Here is a 19823-nt window from a genome sequence, read left to right on the forward strand (position 1 = left end):
AGGACCTTGCTGGACCCACAGGCCCTGTCTCGGGAGGCTCAGTGAGGCCCCGGGCCTGTTCCACCCATGTCTTCTAAAGCTCCCCAGCTGTGCTGGGCACTGGCCACCCACAACCTCTATTTGTGTATGTGTTATGTATGTGGCGTGGAGTGGGGTGGGGGAGGGGATTGGAAAGAGGTACATGTGGAAGCCAAAGGGTCAGCCAAAGGGTGACTGTGACCTCAGCTCCTCTCCTCCCAGAGTTCACCGATTGGCTAGGCTCACTGTCCATCCATCCGAGGACGTGTTTGTCTGTACCCTGTAAGATCTGAGATTATGTGGGTGCACAGCACCTTGCCCGCCCGGCATGGGAGCTGGGGACTTAGGTCCTCAGGTCCTAGACAAGAGGATCCCACACCAAGTGGCACTGGTGTGGGTGGACCTTGCCCAGGGGAGCTGACGCTGGCATCAGACCTTCTGCCCTGGGCCGTCTTGATGGAGGTGCTGTGATGTGCTGGTGCACTCTGAGTGGGTGGGTCGGTTTCTAATGATCCACAGCCATACGGGTCGTGGTTTCCGATCCCCACGGTCCAGCACGGGTGTGTGGCGAGCATCAACTTGACCCCCCTGAGCATCGCCATGGTGGAGGCTGGTGCAGGGTGCTGTCTGAGTGACTGAGTGACAGAGTGACATCATGGTAGACGGAGGGGCAATTCTGGGCTCTGCCGTTTATTGCTTAGTTCATAGCACCCCTGGAATGTAACAAAGTGCCTGCCCCACCCACAGGGCGTGGCCCCGCTTCGGTACCCTGGTGTGGGGTCCAGGCAAATCTGGACAGCAGGACCTCATCCCCATAAAAAATTCATAGGCTGAGACTCTCACATAAGTCGGAAAGCCTGGTGCGCAGAGTCCTGTCAGTGCCTCGTCAGCCCGGGGGAGTGGAGTGTCTCCTCAGGTCTTCCCGGCTGGATGGGGGAAGTGGGCGTGGCTGGCTGAGGCTGCTATGCCCTCACCTGCACTGCACAGACACTCCTCCAACTCACAATGGTCTAAGTCTTAAGTGTCTTGCTTGAGAGGCGGTGCTGGGTGCTGGGGCTGGACAGTGGTTGAAGTCTGTGGCCCTGCCCCCTGCCTGGCGCCATGGCCTCCTCTGGCTGATGCTGTGTCCGTGTTCATGGAGAGGCTGTGCTAGGGCACCCAGCCAGAGACTACCCTGCAAAGCCTCTGGTGCGGGCGAGGCCTCGGTGGGGTTCCCAGGGCTTGAGCTGCGGGGGCCATCAGTGGTGCTGTCACAGTTCAGCCTGTGAACCTGGCCCCAGGGCTCAGAATGATGCATCACGGGACTAGGAAGGGGCCGGGCGATGAGGTAGCGCCCCCAGCTCTGCCCACTGGGCAGCAGTCCTGTAGGGGGCGAGATGGGGCTGCAGGAGGCTGGGTGGGCGGGAGGCTGGTGGACGGGGCTGAGCTTGAGAGTGGCTGTGCACACTGTCACCCATCCCAGAGTCCCAGCCATGCCACAGGGGACGCCAGGCCTGAGCTCCTTACGGAGCCGTCTCACAGGCGGTACCCAGTGCAGGTGTGGGGTCAGCACACCACGCCACTGGTGTGGAGTCTGCAGAAAAGCTGTTCTCGCGTCCGGTACTTGCCGCGAGCTTTTGTCTCCTTCGGTCCTGACCCATGGAGACCTCCTGTACCGCACTGCCTGGCCCGGGGGCCCTGGAGCCACACACCCTGGCAGTGCCAGCTCACAGCTGCAGAGTGTGCTCGCTGTCACTGTCGTCCGCATCCTCCAGCTGCTCCAGGATCCCGTCCAACACTGCAGACCGCTTTTTCTTCGGGGGCTCTGTGGCAGATGGCGGGAAGGAGAAAAAGACCCGAGAGGGTTCAGCCGTGAGTGGGGGAGGCAGAGGTGTGGGGGCGGGCACGAGGGGAGAGCAAACGGAGATGCGCCAGGGAACAAACAAACAGCCTCAGCCGGCGCCTCTCCTGCCCCCACAGGGCCCGCTCACCTCTGTCCTCTACCCTTGCCACAAGCAAAGGACCTGCTTTAGGGAGCCAGTGGCCCACCTGAGGGCTGCCTCTTCCCCGCCTGCCAGAGGCCTAGTCAACCCAGGCCACAGCTGGGCTGAAGTAGAAGCCAGCCTCATTTCTGTGCCAATGTTAGATGCGTAGCTGCCGTGGCCAAGGAATCCAGAAGGGTCTGGGAATCACAGCAATGAGGGTTGCTTTGGAGAAAAGGGGTTATTTGATCTGGGCTTTGATGAGTGCAGAGGAGTTTTCCAAGTGGAAGGCACAAGGGTGGAGGGATTTAGACACCCAGCTGTTCCTAATGGCACCAATTGAATACCTATTGTATGCTAGGGCACTAGTGTCCTCAAGAACCACAGACAAGGAACCCAGGAGGCTGGCTCTGGATTGTTTGTCTTACCAGTCCTACCACTGGTCTAACCATCCATTCACCAGTGAAGGCCTATTTTGTAAAGAGGTTGCCCACCCTAACCCTTGCCTTCTGGATACTCTTAACTCCTTCTGGGAAGCCCTCAGAGGACAGTCACCTGGCCCTTTATCTCACGTGTCTACCAGGCAGCAGATAGCACACGTGGGCAGAGCGCTATCAGGCACAGATGACCTCGGCTCCTTCCGGGGTGGGCCAAGAGTCCTCAGCTCATGCCTCCCACATTAGTGAGGATACGGCCGCTGCCCTCGATGGTGGTCCCTGCAGCCACTCGCACCCCCTCCCCGTCCCGTCAACTTTGCCTTCCCTAGGCTCTCCCACACCTTAGCTGAGGCTGCCCCGAGGAGGCCTGAGCCCACAGGCTCTGTAGCTGCCAGGCTGTTCTCTGAATCACCACCAGGTCTGCAGAGCTACACCCTGGTCTGTTTGGCCCCAGCTTCCCACAATCCCCTGGCACGGCCTGGGCCTCCCCTCTCCCCCTCTCCCCCCATGCACCGGGCAGGCCCTTCTGTTTGGGACCTCATCCCTGCTGGGGCGCCTATGAGACCCTCGGTGGGAGAGGGATGAACAGGGCTGCAGGGCTACGCTGCCGAGGGAGGTGGGGGCACTGGCTGGGAGCCGAGGTCTGGCGGCTCTGCCCATCATGGCCGACTGTGGAAAGGGGAGGAAGCGGCCCGGCTCCCTGCGGTGTCCTCTCTTCACTCTGCGCCTCAAGCCCGCTGCACAATGGCCTCAGGAAATTGGATCGTGGGCAGGTAATAGGGCTGGAAATAGACAACAACAAAGCAGGCCCCGGCTCTATCTGGGGCCCCTCCCGCTGCTACTCGGGTAGGGATCCGGGCCGACTGGCCGGGGAGAAGTGGCAGGCGGGCAGGTGCCCCTCGGGAATCCTTGCTGTTTCAGAGCAGACCCCACCTCCCGCACAGACCCCTTCTGCCACTATGACAGCATCTCCGTGCTGGAGGCAACAGAGGGACCCTGTCAAGCCAGCTCTAGAGCGCCCCCCCCATCCTGCAGAGCCTCTGCTTTGCCCTGTCCCGGGGGAGCCGAACTGTCATAGTGGCGACCAGTCCACTGGAGCTGGCTGTTTCCCTATCCTGACACCACTCCTCTCACCTCAGGGCCTTTGCACTGCTGTGGCCTGTCTGGAATGCTCTACTGGGCTGCTCAGGCCTCACGCCTGTGGTGAAGCATCCCGGGGTCCCCCACTGCACCCGTGCGACCTTGTGGCTTCACTACTGTTTGTCTCTTGCTGGAAGGCAGGGGCGCCTGTCATGCCCAACCCTGGGCTGCAATGCCTAGAACTAACTGTCTTGGTGCCCGGCAGTGCTCGGTAAATATCTGCTGAGAGACTGATGGACTGACTGAAGAGGGCCAGGGCACACTGCTCAAAGGGATCAGGCTACAGCACGAGGAGCAGAGAGAAAAATGTAGGAAGCCAAGGATGGCTTCCATGAACACCCGCCACAGACACACACACAGACACACACACACAGACACACACACACAGACACACACACACAGACACACACACACACACAAACACTTCTCTCACCACAGAGACCTGGGCAACGCTTGCCTGGGGACCCAGTCAGGTGCCAACTGACTCCTGGCCAGGACCTGTGAACACTGCCCTGCTCACAGTCCTCAGGGAGGGGGGAGCCTTGGGGACGGCTCACGGCATCCGCTGCCCTTAGCCTGTGCTCACGGTACCAGCCAGGCCGTCTGTGCCCCGAGCAGGCTCCTTAGCTTAAGTCTTTGTCCACTTTCTAAACAGCTGCTCTCCGGAGCGCCCATATGCAAGGAGCAGCTCTCTGCCTGTGGCTGTCCCCTCAGCCATCGGTGTCCTGCCTGGCAGGGGATGTGCTCTGTGCTCTGCCTCTAGGGAGCACTGGACTGTCTTGTGACATGCAACCCCCACCCCACCTGGAGCCCAGGGGTGTAGACCGTGCTCTAAGTGGGTGCTTCTTTCGCTCCTTGGCATTAGTGACACTTGGGGAGCCCTGTGTACACGCTGCTCTGCCCAGGTCCCATCTAGAGGCCCCAGAGTCCCCCCTGAGGCTGCCCCTGTGACTTCAGCTTCTGCTGATCCTCTGCTGGGCCTAGCGTGAGTGACGGACCATCTGCTACCTGCAGAGCCAATGAGAGCAGCCCAGGGCTGGAGGACCAACCAGCAACTCCTTCGATTGCAGGCCAGAAAACAACAGTTGTCCAGGGAGGGGTTAGGGGCTGGAACACGGGGGCCAGGCAGGGACCACAACCCCGGGACCCCAGAGCAACAGCCGCTGCCATCACCAGCAAGTCACCCTGAGCACGTCGCCCCTGCTCTCTGCCACCTCCTAGGGTGGCTGTAAGGATGGGTGCGCCTTACTGATGGGTCGGCCTCAAGTCTACAGCCAGGGATCGGGGTTAGACCTGCCCCCCCCCCATTTTGCCTTGTAGGATGAGCTGGACCCTGCGTCTCTGCTGCCACCCAGCCCCCCCCCCCCCACTGGCCTGCCTCCACATGGAGTGGTGGCTCCGCCTGGCAGGAACAGCTGTGGAAACCCTGCTTCCCCATGTCGCAGGCCTCCGTGGGCCTTCACCAAACAAACACAAAGCAGAACCCGGGGAAGGTGTGAAATAAATAAACCGAACAAGCCGTGCATTTTCCTTCCACGGCGCAGCTGCTCCTGAAGATAAACAAGAAGTGACTGTCACCAAACATCAATACCAAGAAATGAACTTGACAAAAAGCTCGGCCGGCCCCCAACAGCCCCCCAGTCCTGCCCCCTCCCCCCAACCTCCAAACACCCACTTCTGCATTTCTCCAGTTCCCACCTAATGGTTTTATTTTTCAATTAATTCCTTGACAGAATGCCAGCCCGCATCTTTCCCTTCCTGGCTGGCAATGTCGCCTGCGTGGAAGGCACCGCAGGGCGGGCGGGGGAAATGTGGGAGGACGGGAGAAAAGGCTCCATGGAAGGACAGGGAGGCTGGGGATAAGGGCAGGGCTGACAGGGAGAAGGGATGCTGGACGCTGGACGGCCCTGTGAAGAGGCAGGCGAGACTGAGGCAGCCCAGGAGGGAAGCCAGCGGGCCAGCAGCAGACCCTGCCGCTCTGGCTGGAGGCTGCACGCAAACCTCTGTTTTCTCTGCTTTCTGTCTGGGCTCAGTTCCTGTGAAGACGAAGCTGCTAAGCAGAAGCCGTATGTGCTGGCCATGCCTGGAACTCCAGTGCCAGGGAGGCTGGCACAGGAAGATGGTCACAGGCCTTCAGGACTTCGGCTAGCTCAGGGGTGAATGCTCAGTCGCCAGAAGGCATGGGCCAAGACAGACAAGAATGTACCATCAAGTGACTATGACGGCCAGCAGCCAGCCGTCGGGGTGGGGTGGGGTGGGGGGAAGCGGGTCTCTCGGTGCCTGTGGCAGGCTCAGGGTTGCCGAGTGTAGATTTCTAGGAATCCCACAAGTTGGGCACGTGATCCCTGAGCTTCTGGGGATGTCTCATGGGGAGAGGCTCTCCACATGGTGCTGAGCTCACTGGAGCCACGGACACTAGCCCTGCAGCGGAAAGGGCCAGCTTGCCCCTCAGGGTCTGGCCAGGAGAAGTGGGAGCAGACTGAGTCCCGGGGCGGTATTCCCACAGATACCCAAAGCCGGAAAGACCCACCTCAAAGAGCAGGAATGTGGCTCTTACTCAAGTAATGCGGCAGTGGCGTTTGCTTCTCACAGACATTCTCCACAGTAATAGCTCAGAGGGAGGGAGGGAGGGAGGGACCTACATGGTGGGAGCTTGTGAAGTGGCCACAGGCTAACTTCTCTCCAAATGTCGACCCCGGGCATCTTCCTGGCTGTAGGTTCAGATACCTGGACTGGTCCTATGTGTGGGGAGCCCCAACCTAGACCATGGTGGGCTTAGCCCAAGGTAGGGAAGGGCTAGAGCTGGCCTGGGGTCTTCTGTCCTTGGCCCATATGAGTGTGGGCTGCAGGGGCTGGGAACCCTGTGCACTCTTGGGAGAGTGAAGGCGAGAGGAGGCTCCCGCAGCCCTGCTTGGCCTGAAGGCTCATTTTCGTTACCATCTTCTCTTCTTCCTGGGTCCAAGCAGAGATGACATGGAGACCCGTGACTGTGGAGTAACCAGGAGTCACAACATTGGGAGGACCATGCTCCGTGGACTGGGCAACAGGGAACGCACGTGTCATAAATGCACAGGCTTCTGGGATGCAGAACCAGACCCGATTTCCTAAGAGTGGCTTGAACCTGATTTCCAGGTCAGATCTTCCAGTGGCCAAACAGTGATGAGTCCGATACTGGTTTGTGTTCACATGTCGCAAGCAAGGCACCGATGGCTCAGCTGGTGGCCTCTAGTCTACGTGCTTCTTGCTGCCTATCACGGGCACTCGAGGCCGCCACTGAAGCTGTTTCCCTGGCTTCCCCTGGTTGGGCCAGGCTGCACGTCAGGTACGCTGGCCAGCCTGAATCCTCTGGTCTCTGGGTCTTCGGGCCCCGCCCAGGATGGTGGCCAGGCCCTGCCCCTCCCACACCGCCCTGCGGTACTTCTGTCAGTTTAATTCTGTGATCGATGAGAAGGAGCAGGCAAGATGGCCCGGCACAGCTGGCTTCCCCGTTAGCCCTAGCAGGGATTCGTGGGCTTGCCGGCGACGGCTGAGTGAAATGTTTGCAGAGCGCACAGAACACAAGTCAATAACAATTTAGTGGGATTGGGAGCAGGTCCCTTCCTCGCACGGACAGCCGCTCCCAGGGGAGGGAGGCACAATGTGCAGGATATTGTCAAATCACTTGGAGTGGGAGGCTCAGGTGTGTGTGTGTGGTGAGAGGGAGGCAGGGGGTGTGGCTGGGCCACACCTGCCTCAGCTGGCCCCAAGGACTGGCAGGCTCCCAGTATACCTTCACTGGGAGATGAGGTTGCCGTCTAGAGGCCCCTCCACAGACCCCCATCCGCCTGCACCTTGGCCAGGAGCTGCCTGGGCCTACATGGTTCCACTTTGTGAGCCTCAATTCCTGCCACCAGCTGTGGTGAGCAGGGGGGGAGTGACAAGAATCCTGACCTCTCGAGGCCGGAGCCATGGATGCAACCAGGAGCCAGGATGAAAGTCCTCTTGTATACCCCGTGTCCTCCTGGGACCCAGAGTGACAGTCTGGGGTGTCCGTCCAGAGGAAGGGCTGACACAACCGGGTCTCAGGCAGAGTGAGAAGTGCCCGGATGAAGGGCTGAAAGGCAGGGCTTACACAAAACTCCCATCTCCAGGGAGCCGGAAGGAGGCAGGCCAGGGAGGTTTTGAATAATAAATTCTGTGACTTCACATACTTGCTTGAACTTTCTGCCTATGATTTTGAAAGCCTGATGATTATGTCTTTGCAGCTCAGATCAAGGCGGCCCATTTGCAGGGGCTGATGGGGGATAACGGGCTCTTGTGGTCCCCGGTCTTCCGAAAGCGTGCCATTCTGCACGATGATGGAGGTGTGGAGTGGGGGTGTGTGTGGAGACGCTGGCAGGCTTTAAATATCATCTGTATGCTGATAACTTCAAATTTATACTGCAGCTCAGCCTTCGCCCGGGGCTCTGAACCATCCATCTATTTGCTAATATCCCCGGGGCACCGTGGGATGTCTCAACACCAGCTTGGTCAGACTCCCAACTCCGCACCTGGTCTTGGCTTCCCAGGTTTGCTCAGTACCCGAGCGGGCGCCATTGTCGCTTCTCTCCTGCCATCCCTTCGCCACCCTGGCCAGCTCGCCCTTCTCCCAAAACAGCCAGTCTCCCAGCTGCTTTCTGCCCTGCAGCCTTTGGCTGTGGTCCTGGCCACCATGTTTGGATGACCCCAGTGTGATTCCCCAGGCCCGGTTCCAGCGCTACCCACTGCAATCCCACACAGCAATGACGATGTAGACTGAGAGGTTAGTCGGTGCTGGCCTTTGCTTTAGTCTTCCAGGCCTTCCCAGGGCAACATGAGCAGAGTCAGGCTTCCTGCCACGGCTGGCCAGATCCCTGCTGGCTTCTGTCTGTTTTCTACTCTCTATGCTGGAGCTCCAGCAGTAAACACACTCCTGCCCCAGGGCATTCGCACGTGTGGGTCCCTGGGCTTGTCATGTATCTCCTGTAGGTCTTTGGCTGGCTGGTCCCTTGCAATCACACAGAAAAGCTGACTTGGTGGGAAGGCTTGTTCTGGTTGCCACATTAGATGCACCCCCTTCCCTTGGGGTGTCTTGTAGCATCTATTCTAATTTTCCTCAGGAAACCTGCCACCGACAGAACTTCCATCCTTTTATGTTGTGAAGCTTGCCCTCTCTCTCACACAAACACCACCTCCATGAGGGAAAGAAGGAGCGAAAGACAAAGCCGCGTGCCTTCTCCCAGGGAAGCTTACAGGGAGGCTGCTACCTAGAATGCCTGTGCGCGCCACCCGGGACTCAGGAACTCTAGGCAACGTAGGGCACGAGGAAATGCGGTATCTGATCTACAAGGGCCCAGAGCTGTGTGCTCTAGGAAAGTCAACAGCCGACTCTGGGTCTGTCTGGCCCTGTAACACGGGACCTGTCTTTCTCTCTCCCTGAGTGTGCTAGGCTAAAGCGCTACTCGGATTTTAAATTGCATATAAAAGTGCTAAGTGTTGCGGCTGCACAGGGGCCCTTGACGGAGCTCTCTCTGGCTTCCCCAAGGCCGAGCTCATCTTTAGCAAGGCTTTCTCATCTCTGCAGAAGGATGGGGCTTGGAGGAACAAGGTGAGAATATCCCATTCCAAAAAGGGCCTGTCCTAAATAACCCTGGGCTGGGGGAATGGCCTGGCTGTGCTGAGCCGTGGTGCCCATACCAAAGGTAAAGGCGGCCGCAGCCAGCACTGCACAGGGCCCAGGACATGTGAGATGTTCAGCTAACATCAGCTGTGACCACAACTGCCTCTAACGGGGCTCACTCATCTGCTCTGTGGACAGTTAGTTATGAAGCCACCTTTATTCTTAATGCAAGGTAAGTTAGGGATCAAGGAGGGTGGCTATGTTCCCTGGGGGGTTTAGTAGGGGAAAGAGTGTATGTATGTATGAGTGTGTGTATATATATGTGTGTCTGTATGTGTGTGTATGTGTGCATGCATGTGTGTGTATGTGTGTGTGTGTATGTGTGTGTGTGTGTGTGTGACACGGACAGGAATGCTGCAGGCCTGGAGGTGAGGTGGCTGATGGGACAGGGGTCTTGTCTGGTTGTGGCGAGATCCCTACCCAGTGAGGCTAGGAGGGTGGCTCAGAGTGCCAGACCAGCGGCTGACTGGCCAGAACTCCTATCTGTGCCGCGGCTCTATGTTGCTCTGGGCCCGGCTGCAGGGGATAAGGCAGGCGGAGGGACTGCGGCGCTGCGGCCACTTGCTATGCTGCTCATGCCTGAGCTCCTACTCTGGAGGTGAAAGTTGCAGCCGCTAACCACAGCCCATCAGGCCTCCCCAGCTGGAATAAGACAACAGAGGGAAGCCGAGCCACGCTCCTGGCTAAATGAAAGCCCGCGTGCCCGGCCTCCCTGGCTGTGAGTGCTTGAGATGGGCTGGGCGGTGGATCGCTTCCCGGCCATTTTATTCTGTGGTCTGTGCTCGTGGTACCGTGGCCTGCCAGGCCCTGAAAGCTTCGCAGTGCTGCGACCCTGCTGGTTTGTAACACGCTCAGGAAGAAAGGGACACAGCTAGAGGCAGACTTTCTTCTTTCTTTCCCTCCTGAGCACTCTTTTCATACCCCACACGCCAGGCAGAGAAGAAAACCACTTCACCTACTACAGGGCTGGGGGCTCGAGACCAAATATCTGATTCCTGACTGGGGGAGGGGGCAGCAGGCAGAGAGCATGAGGGGGGAGTTGGAGGGATGGGATAGTCCAAGGAGGGTGGGGGTCTGAGAGAGGCCAGGACATGGAGAATGGACTAGAGGGGACAGCAGCCTCCCCCCTCCCTAAGGCACCTGTCTGGCAGTAATGTCTCTACTGACTCAGGGTGACTTCCTCCTGCAGTCTAGCCTGTACTGTGGGCTCACCAGCTAGGGAGGGACACTGCCATCGCCCAGGGACTACGGACAGACAAGGGTGGGGCCTAAAGCAAAGCTCCTTTAGACACCAGTAAGTGGAAAGCCTGCAGTGCCAGACTGGAGACTCAGGAGCACCAGGCTGTCCCTTCTCCCTGCCCAATTACATCCTCTGGAGTCCACTACCCTGAGCCTGGGAGCCACAGGACCCCAGGGCAATGACACCCTGTGCTCACTGTAAAGATGGCAGAGCTGAGGCTGAGACTTGCCAGGGCCATGAGCCGATAATAGGACAGACAGACAGACACACACACACACACACACACACACACACACACACACACACACACACACGGGAATCAAACATACAGGTGCCGCCTGGATCTGCCCATGCAAAGGCTTGGCCAAAAAGAATGACTAAACACTTAGGTTTGAGTTCCAGCTGGGTTATGGGTGGCTGGGTACCCCTTAATAAGTTTCATGTCCTCCTGAAGCCCTTTCTGATCTGCTAAATAGGTCAATGACAGTATCTATCTCCCTGAGTCCTGGCAAGACCTGACAGGAGAGGAGAGGCTCTGTGATGGCAGGGGCAGCTGTGTCAGCTGGCCTGAGCTATAGTTCCGCTGTCTCCCCGGACCCAGGAACCGAACCGTGTGTCTCCACCAACCCTCCCATTTTGGTAGTGGGCTGTGGGAGAGGCATGGGGCCAGAGCTTCCAGGCATCCACCTGAGGTCTGAGTACCTTTCTGGCAATGCTCAGGGCCCATGCTTCTGGCAATGCTCAGGGCCCATGCTGGAGCTGGGCACAAGTCCCACTTGCCCTTGGGCTCTGCCAGGGCCCTGGAGGCTCAGAACAATGCAGACTCTGACACAAATGAGCCAGTACTTTTCTCGGCAGGGAAAAGGGCAGAGGAAAAAGGAGGTCCAGGCAGGCTGCGGGGCCCACAGCCCTGTTCTGAGGACTTTAGCTGCTGTGCACATGTGCAGGACAGGGTGGAGGGTGGGGCGCATGCTGTTCCTGGGGCATCTGCATACCTGGCAGCCTCAGTACCCATGGCCATCTTGGGGCTGCTGGAAAGGCAGACATGGGGTTATCTTCCTCAGTTTCACTACTACACCTGTCTAGTGTGGTCACAGCGTCTGTGGCGGTGAGCGGCCACAGAGACGGCTCGGACACATCAAAGGCTGGCTTCTGCTGCATCCTTGCTCCTGGGAGCAGATGATGCAGTCTTTGGAACTCAATTTATTGAAGGGTCCCCTGTCCACACAGAGCAGAAGTGCTGAGCTCACAGTCTTGGAGGCCTGGGCTGGGTGGTGGGGCGACCACAGGGGAGGTGGGCCCCGCCTTGGGAGAGCGCCTTCCACAAACATTTGCCGACGGGTGCATTTGGGGCTGTCGATGCCTGTCGATGTAGACAGGTTTTGTCTGCCCATCAGGACAGAGGATCTCACTGAGTTATGAGCCCGCCACCGAGCGCACACAATCTTCTGCTTCTCTTGCTTTGCCTGTGCTTGGGCTGCAAAGCTCCTAGGCCTGGATGAAGCAAGCCTGGCATCGCTCGGAGACTGAGCTAAACAGGGCACCAGAGAGGACGGGCACTCCAGGGGCAAGCAAAGAGCACAGACGTTTGCCACGAGTGGGGGTGGCGTGGCTGGGCCTGGCCAGAATGATAAGTCAGAAGAAGATTTAAAAAACCCCCAAACAAACCAAGCAACCAGCCAGCAGCCAGCAAACCCAAACAGCAGCAGCAGCAGCAGCAGCAGCAGCAGCAACAAAACCAAGAAAGTACAAGGACAGGCACAGAGGCACAGACACGGAATGACCGATGCCCAGAGGGCAGGGCAGGGGACCAGTCGCATAGAAGCAGGGTCAGCTCTTTGAACAGGGCATCCATGTCACTCAGCACAAGCAAACACAGAGAGGTAGATGCTATGTTGATCTGGAACAGCGCATGTGAGGCCTCAGGGTCCTCCTCAGCCGGGGATGGGGTGGGGCAGTGACTTCTGTAAGAAGTATGGCGGGCAGGTGGCATGGCTCTGGGTAGACTGATAGAGGGCCAGAGTCTGTGTTCCAAGGCTGTGGTTGGCGCCCCATGCCACCTCAGTGGTTCTTAGCACAGTGGCCAAGGACAGTCTTGCTGGACTGCTCATAACCTTCCAGGACAATGTACCCTACAGTCCTCCACTGCCCCTGGCTCCTGACACCAGCTCTGTAGACAGATAGCTCATAGCAAACACCTTCAGGGGATGACAGCAATCTCTCTGAGCCCAGAGCTAGAATCCCTGAGGGCCCCAGTGCAAGGATGACAGGGTAGGAAGAAACTGCCTGCCTCTTGAGGTCACAGCACCAATGACTACAGACAGGCTATCCTAGCCCAAGCCGGACCTGTTCCCGGCTGGGTGGCTCGATGGTAGCCACCTTGCTCTGCCTTCTAGGGACCACTGTGAAGGTATTTAAGAAAGGTGGGCTTCCACTTCAAGTCTTGACATGCTCACGAGGGGTGCACAACCCAGTAGATGAGGCTCTCCAGCTCTCCCTGACTCCATCCCTCAGCACCAGGCATAATGGGCTCCTGTCTCTCAATTTTAGGGGCCCTCAGCCTGGGTTATCCATGGAGGGAAGTGGCCACCTCCTTCACCAGTGCCCTCAGAACTGCTCAATCACTATGGTGTCACAAACATGAGAACAGCCGGGCCCAGGAGGAGGGCAACCATCTTTAAGGCCACAGTGTCACCTTGCTGAGTGAGCTGTAGCACAGAGCTTGGGCAGACTTAGAGCCCTCGAGAACGGCCTACTGGAACCTGGTGAGCCTGGTTCCCAGGGCCCGCCTACAGGACGCATTTCCACCATCTTTTGGACCCTGAATCAGAGACTATAGTATGATCAGAAAAGACAACTGCCCTGCCCTCCCTGCTTGCCTGGCTCCACTGCCTTACCCACCTACAGCGGACGGGGTAAGCCACCGTGCACGTGGCTGTCTTAAAGTGGCAGGAGGCCTCGGGCAGCACCCAAGTGAGGACAGCGACCCAGGCGGCCCCTGTCCCAGCTCTCAACCCCAGAAGCCCGGCGTCGGCCACTCCTACCTTGGAAGTGCCTGGCTGTCTTCCTCCGTAGGGCCTGCACAGTCACCTCTGAGTCTGCCCATTCCAGAACCAGCCTGCGGCCGTACAAGTGCGTGCTGTGACACAGAGCATTGAAGGCTTTCTAGAGGAGGGGGCAAGAAAGAGCAGCGTGTGAGCTGGGAAGGAGCTGCGGGTGTTCCCCGCAGCCTCCCTCCGCCCTGGTGACGTTGGGTGTCTGGAGAAGTTCGGGGTGCTACTCGCACACTACTTAATTAGTGAGTTATGTTTCACTGCCTGGGCCAGGTGCGTCACTTGTTCCCTGGGTGGCATCTTACCTGTTATCTGTGGGGGGCGACCCCACTGACAGGTGAGCCTCTCACCCAGCTGTCAAGTCACCAGAGGACGCATGCACACTCCTTCATGGTTACTTGGTGTCCGTCCTCTGTCTGTTCCCACCACTGTCTCCGTCCTGGTCTCCTGCCCTTTCCACTACAGGCATCTGTGCTCAGACCAGCACCCCGGGCCTTGAATATACTTTTTCTCCTTGCTCTGCCAACAGCCTCCCCCCACCCCCGCCCTGTCCTCACCAGCTTTTTCAAATCTAAATTGAAATATAATTATACAGTCAGAGTATTCACATGCAATCATCAGCATATGGATTCTAGAACATTCCATCACCACCTCAAGAGAAAGACACATTTGGCCGTCACCATGAAAGCCCCCCAACTCTTCTCCCAGCTCTCACACAGCACAAACCTACTTCCTGCATTTATGGATGTACCAGTCCTGGGCATTCACCTGATCCGCAGACAGCACTGCTCAAAGCCCTTCATAAACATGGCTGACTGAGGCTCAGTGGCTTTGTGCAGGGACAGCCTCCTCCAACTCTTCTGGAAACACCCCATGACACTAACGCGGGACTTCAGTGGCTAAGAAGTCTCTCAACTCTAGAGTCAAGAGTTGCCCAATATCTGCGCTTCCTTTTTACTCAAGGTCTTAGGCAGGTTAAGTGAATTTTCTGAGCTCAGCATTTTGAAGTGTGAGGGTCACTTCAGTCAGATTTGGGACCCTGAAGAGGATTCAAGGTGACTCTGTGTGGGCACACAGTATGTCCACCTACATCCCCTGTGCTCCCAGACAAATTCCCTTAGTAGCCTCCTTCTTTCCACAGAGCCCTAAGGCATAGAACATGTTCTGGGCCCCTGGAGGCTGCAGAGCACCCAGGCTGACGGCTGGAGGAGGGCGACAGGGGAGCCTGCCTTTCTCGTGTTGATGCCTAGAAGCGCTCACTCACCAGTACAGTGAGGGCCGGAACCAGCCACTGCCCCTGGCCCATGATGCAACTGCTATGGTTAGAATGTGTCCTGACCTTGGGCACCTTGGGAGGTGACTGTGCTTGAAAACAATGGTTGAAGTAACCAGGTAACAGTGGAGTAGGGTGGCCCTAGCGCAAAAGAACTGGTGTCAGATATGGCAGCATTGTGCCGTACAACAGGAAACATCACTGCCCATGGACGGCATCTGGGAGGGAGGCTCCGGGCGCACATTATCTCCAGCTAGCCTGGTTTTGGGCCCTGTGACTGCCAGGTTGTGTACTTCTGTTGTGTAAGCTGCAGGACATGTGAGAGAAATAAGGCCAGGACCTCGGGCTAGTCACTGCCCTAGCTGGGCCAGGTCCCGTCTTGGAAAGACGTCAGGACTTAGAGTAAGCAATGGAGGCAGCGCCCAGTCTATTCAAGACAAATAGAATCTGGAAGGATGGGAGGGCTTGGGGATGAGGGAGCAGGTGGGAGGGGCAGTGTTAACAGTCACTCGGCCAATGGAGGGAAGGTTTCCACGCATAGCTCTTTGCACCACTTGAGAAGGACCAGGTGCAGCCCCCCCAAGGCCCCTCCCCCACCCATCACATTCACGCGTTTTTTTTTTTTTTAAGTTTAATTTAGAAGCCTCTCCTGACTGCCGGCAGAGCCCCTACCATTTTTTTTTTTCCAGGCAGATATAAAAATGCATCTGGCCCCCAAGCCGAAATGGCTCATTCTGAGCTCAGAAGCGCGAGTGCTCAGCTGTCGTGGGGAGGTGGGGACTCGGGGAGCCGGGTGCCTCGAGACCATGGAAGGAACTGGTGGGGAGTCTGATGAGGGTCCCCGAGGAGCTGCATCCTGGGGACACAGCAGTCTGGGACAGCCATGGCTGCATCTGGTGGCTGATCCACCCACACTTACACAGAGATCTTGGCAGGGAGGCACAGGCGAGGAGCTGCCCCAACCCCAGCCTTTCTTCCTCATGGTGGTTTTCCCCCAATCTACTTTCTCCTGCCTCAGAAGGCCTGGTGATGTTCCTGTTCCCTGCATGAGCTCCTAACAGCTTCTGCCCAGCTCTCCCTCTCTGTACCCTGGCATTTGTTAGCCCCTCACTGAAAGCGCTCTCCATACTCGGAGGCCAGGCCATCCAGGTTCAGATCCCTAGTTGATCACCTTCAAGCTGTGTGATGCTGGCCAAGCTGCTTCCTGTCTCTGAACCTAGGCTGCATCAAATTTTAGAAGGAGCAGCAAAGATGGGGGTGGGGACACTCGGGAAGCCATTTACCCACAGCTTAGAGCACTGCCCTGCGGCAATGCTGTCTGCTACGTCGCCCAAAGCCCCTCCTCAGTCTGCAGGAACCCGAGTGGAAACAGCAGCGCCCGCCTGCAAACGCTCTTATTTTTTTCTAGAACACAATATGGGGTTCTCCAAAAATAGCAGAGCCCTTCCCAGCTCTGACTGCTGAGGACTGAGAGACACAGGTCCTGCTCCGTGTGCCTATTTCACGAGCTGCAGTGTGGTGTCCTCAGAGCTTTTCCACACAGGGTGGTACAGTGACTGGAGGTTAGAGCCAGCCTTGGGGAAGAACACAGCGCACGTGCTTGAAGAAGAGATGACGGCTGCCTGTCTGCCTGAGGCATCTTAGGGATGGAGTGACCCTGTTTTGAGAGCTTTTGGGCTAGGGCAGGGGCAGGGGCACACCCAAAAAGCGTGAAAGATTCTAGGTGCCTCAGCAGGAATAATGGCGGCGTCAGCAGCTTCTTCGGTACACCAGCCCTGTAGAAACACCACAACACCCCCCCCCCCCCCCCCCGCCACCCTCCCCACTCAGGCAACTCGCCTTTGTCAAAACAGCCCGGGGGCTAGTGTCCTCCGGGACTCCCGTGCAGTCCTGTGGCTAACAGTCTTATTGGTGTGGTCCAGGGAGCCCCCAGGCTGGACCTGAGCCTGCTCACTCTTGAAGGGTTGGTCACTCACTGGTCTCTCACTTCAAAGGACAGCTGAGGACCCCTCACATGCTCCATCTCTTCGGGCATCGAAACTGTGGCCTACTCGGCAAAGGCCCTGCAACCCAGGCCTGGCACACCTGGTGTCGGTTCCTGCACCCACTGCCCGCCCATTGTCCTCCTGGCTAAACCTGAAACCCTAGAGGAAACCCTGCCCCTCCCTTAGCCAGCACATGCTCTCGGTAACTACTCAGTAGAGCAGAGTCTTCCTCTGCAGAGTGTCTAGAGAACATGTGTCCACCCTGGGTGGATGGTCAGTGTGACTCTGTCTTAAATTTCCCGTCTTAGCCTTCCAAGCCTGTGTTTCAGAACACAAGGACACAGCAAGCACAGCTGGGGTTGCTGCACACCCAATGGCGACCCGGACTTGGCCTGGCCTTACATCTAGCACCCATGGCCTTATGTCCCTGCTGAATGGACAGAGTAGCCCACCGGCTGGCACAGGAGACTGTCAGCCTTTACCCTGGCCTGCTGGGAAGCCCAGAGGACAATTGGAGGGACGCAGGCTGACACAGAGAATGACAAGGAAAAGCCACACTCCACCATCTCCTGGAGGCCATCACGGGTTCCCCTCAGCGCCATCATCTACACTTCAGGAGCCTCCTCCTGGGGCCACAGCCAATGCTGTCTCCCTCCCTGTCTCTACAGACAGGTTGTACATAGGAAGCGTGGTGGGGGATGAGGGGAGGGAGGTGGGGACTCCTTCTCATCCTAACCTCCAGGCGACAGCATGGGCCACACCTTTTTTCCTAAAGTGGGTCCCAAGGGTGCAGACATGTCCTCACCGTCAGATCCCTCATGGTGAGTCCCTCAGTTCCCGGGGTGTAGATCTCCACACTGTGGGTGGACCTGCCCCTGCTGGACCTCAACTCCCATTGGTGGGGGTCTGACTCAGGTGGCTCCTATCCCAGGGGAGCGTCTGCCCCAGGTCCAGGTCACCACCACCATCCATGCATGTCTCTGCTCGGATTTCCTGTGACTTTAGCCTTCCTCAGCCCTCGGGTTCAAGGCCATGGCCTCCCATCTCCTCTCCCTGAGTCCACCTGGAAGCCAGTCTACTGGACAATGGGGGATTAGCACAGGGCTCAAGGAGCCTGGCCCTGGTGGCCATCTCTGAGGACCATGGAAGGTCTGGGAAGCTGCCAGTGGAGTGCTGGGTCCAGCTTGTCTGCACTTTCCCCGAAGACAACACTTTGTGCCTTGGCAGGACTTGAGCGTCACGTGCTTACAGAGGACTGGCTGATGCCCAGCTGTCTGCAGCACCAAGAATGGACCTGACATCAGAAGTCAGCAGCCTCCTGGCCCTGCCCTCCTGCTGCCCGAGTGTCCCTGGAAGAGCCAGAGGGCTGCGGATACTAAAGGCATCCAATGACACCATCAACCTGCCCTAAACGTCTGTGCCCCACACTTGAAGGGGACAGTGACAAAGGTGGCCAAGGATGGCCATGTGCATGCTGGTGCCCTGCACCGAGCATGGGGGACAGGGGAGCCAGGTCCTGCCAGGCTTGGAAGAAACACTGGGTAGTGACTTCTAGGGAAGGGTGTTCCACACGGCCTCTAAGTCGTCAGCACAGCACACTTTGCTAGTTGGTGGCCTCGGGCCTGCCCAGATGCGCCACCTCACAGGTAGGCCTGTCCTAGCTCTCTGCATAACAATGGAGTGACTTCCACGGTGAATGGCACCAGGACCCATTCTGAGAAGTGACAATGTCCTAGTCACTGCTCTATTGTGGGGGAATGGACACCATGACCATGGCAACTCTTATAAAAGACAGCATTTCATTGAGGGCTTGCTTAGAAATTCAGAGGCTTGCTCCATTATCACCATGGTGGGGAGCATGGTGTTAGAGCAGTAACTGAAAGCTACACACACACACACACACACACACACACACACACACACACATAGGCACGCACGCATGTGAAACCTCAAAATCCACTCCCATTGACATACTTCCTCCAACAAGGCCACACCCACTCCTTCTAATCATCCTCCTGATCCTTTCAAACAGCGCCACCCCTGGTCTAAGCATTCAAATACAGGAGCCTGAGAAGGCCATTCTTATTCAAACCACTACAGGCATGGAGGAGCAGAGGTGACCTTGCAAGACAAACTGCCACAGGCCCATCTGTAGCATGTGCCCTGACTCTCTGAGGCAGACAGATGCACCCCCAGTCATGCCATCAGCTCGAGCCAGTCAGTTCAACCTCCAAGCATACTGCACTGACCCGAAGGCCAGGTGCTACAGCAGAACAGGGCAGGGAAGGGCTCGGCTCCTGCCTCCGCAGGTCCGAAGCACCTCAGAGGGCAGGAGGGGTCAGGTGGCCAGGGAAGGTGACAGGCAGTCCCTGCGCTGTTCAGTGACCTGATGGACTTTTCTAAGCTTCACTCTCCTCATTCAGTGTGAGCTCGAGGGACTGCCGGTGCAGAAGGAGGGCAGCTGCGGCTCTTCAGCCCCACATACGCCTCATGGCTGCCTTCCCACCCTCCTCTGACTCACACTGTGCCTGGCAGATCTGAAAGCAAGGTCTTTGCTCTGGTCTACGAGGTGCCTGGCAGGCCTCGGTCCCCACGGTCTGAAGTGCCACAATTGGCAGAAAGGTGGCACAGTGTGATCAATCGTGCTTATGCCTTGGCGGTAACCAGGGCAGCACCTGATCCTATTTATGCTCTTAGCTTATGTGTGCTGGCTGAACCTGAGCCCCTACCTTGAGCAGAAAGGTAGGGGTGAGACCCCCACTCCTGGGCTAGCTCCTAGCAGCTGAAAGGTAGGGGTGAGACCCCCACTCCTGGGCTAGCTCCTAGCAGCATTCTGGCAGACATCTAACAACTAACGGATGTAGGTTTCCATGCAGCAGGGAACCCTCAGGGCCCAGGGAGACTAGGCTGCTTCCCTGTCCCCAGCACATGCACCGCACCATCTGTTCTCTCAAGCCCTGCCACTCCCCAAAGGCAGTGTCACCAGCTTCTGTCTTGGGGCAGAGTTACCTGAGGCAGGGGCACACATGAGGAATAGGA

The 19823-nt window shown here is 57.7% G+C and overlaps 1 protein-coding gene across 2 annotated transcripts in view; it reads right to left on the reverse strand.

Annotated features, from left to right (window-relative positions):
• Nucleotides 1–679: 679 nt before the first annotated feature.
• Nucleotides 680–19823, reverse strand: part of Rbm19 (RNA binding motif protein 19) — an 80987-nt gene continuing 61843 nt past the window's right edge. For both annotated transcript variants that reach the window (XM_052167761.1, XM_052167760.1), the window contains exons 23-24: nucleotides 13518–13638; nucleotides 680–1822 (exon numbers count right to left, since the gene is read on the reverse strand). In XM_052167761.1, the coding sequence (XP_052023721.1) occupies nucleotides 1725–1822; nucleotides 13518–13638 (219 nt within the window). In that variant the 3' untranslated portion in view covers nucleotides 680–1724. The remainder of the gene's footprint in view (nucleotides 1823–13517; nucleotides 13639–19823) is intronic.

The sequence above is a fragment of the Apodemus sylvaticus genome, chromosome 22 (assembly GCF_947179515.1).
Source record: "Apodemus sylvaticus chromosome 22, mApoSyl1.1, whole genome shotgun sequence".
In the NCBI taxonomy this organism is placed as follows: Eukaryota; Metazoa; Chordata; class Mammalia; order Rodentia; family Muridae; genus Apodemus; species Apodemus sylvaticus.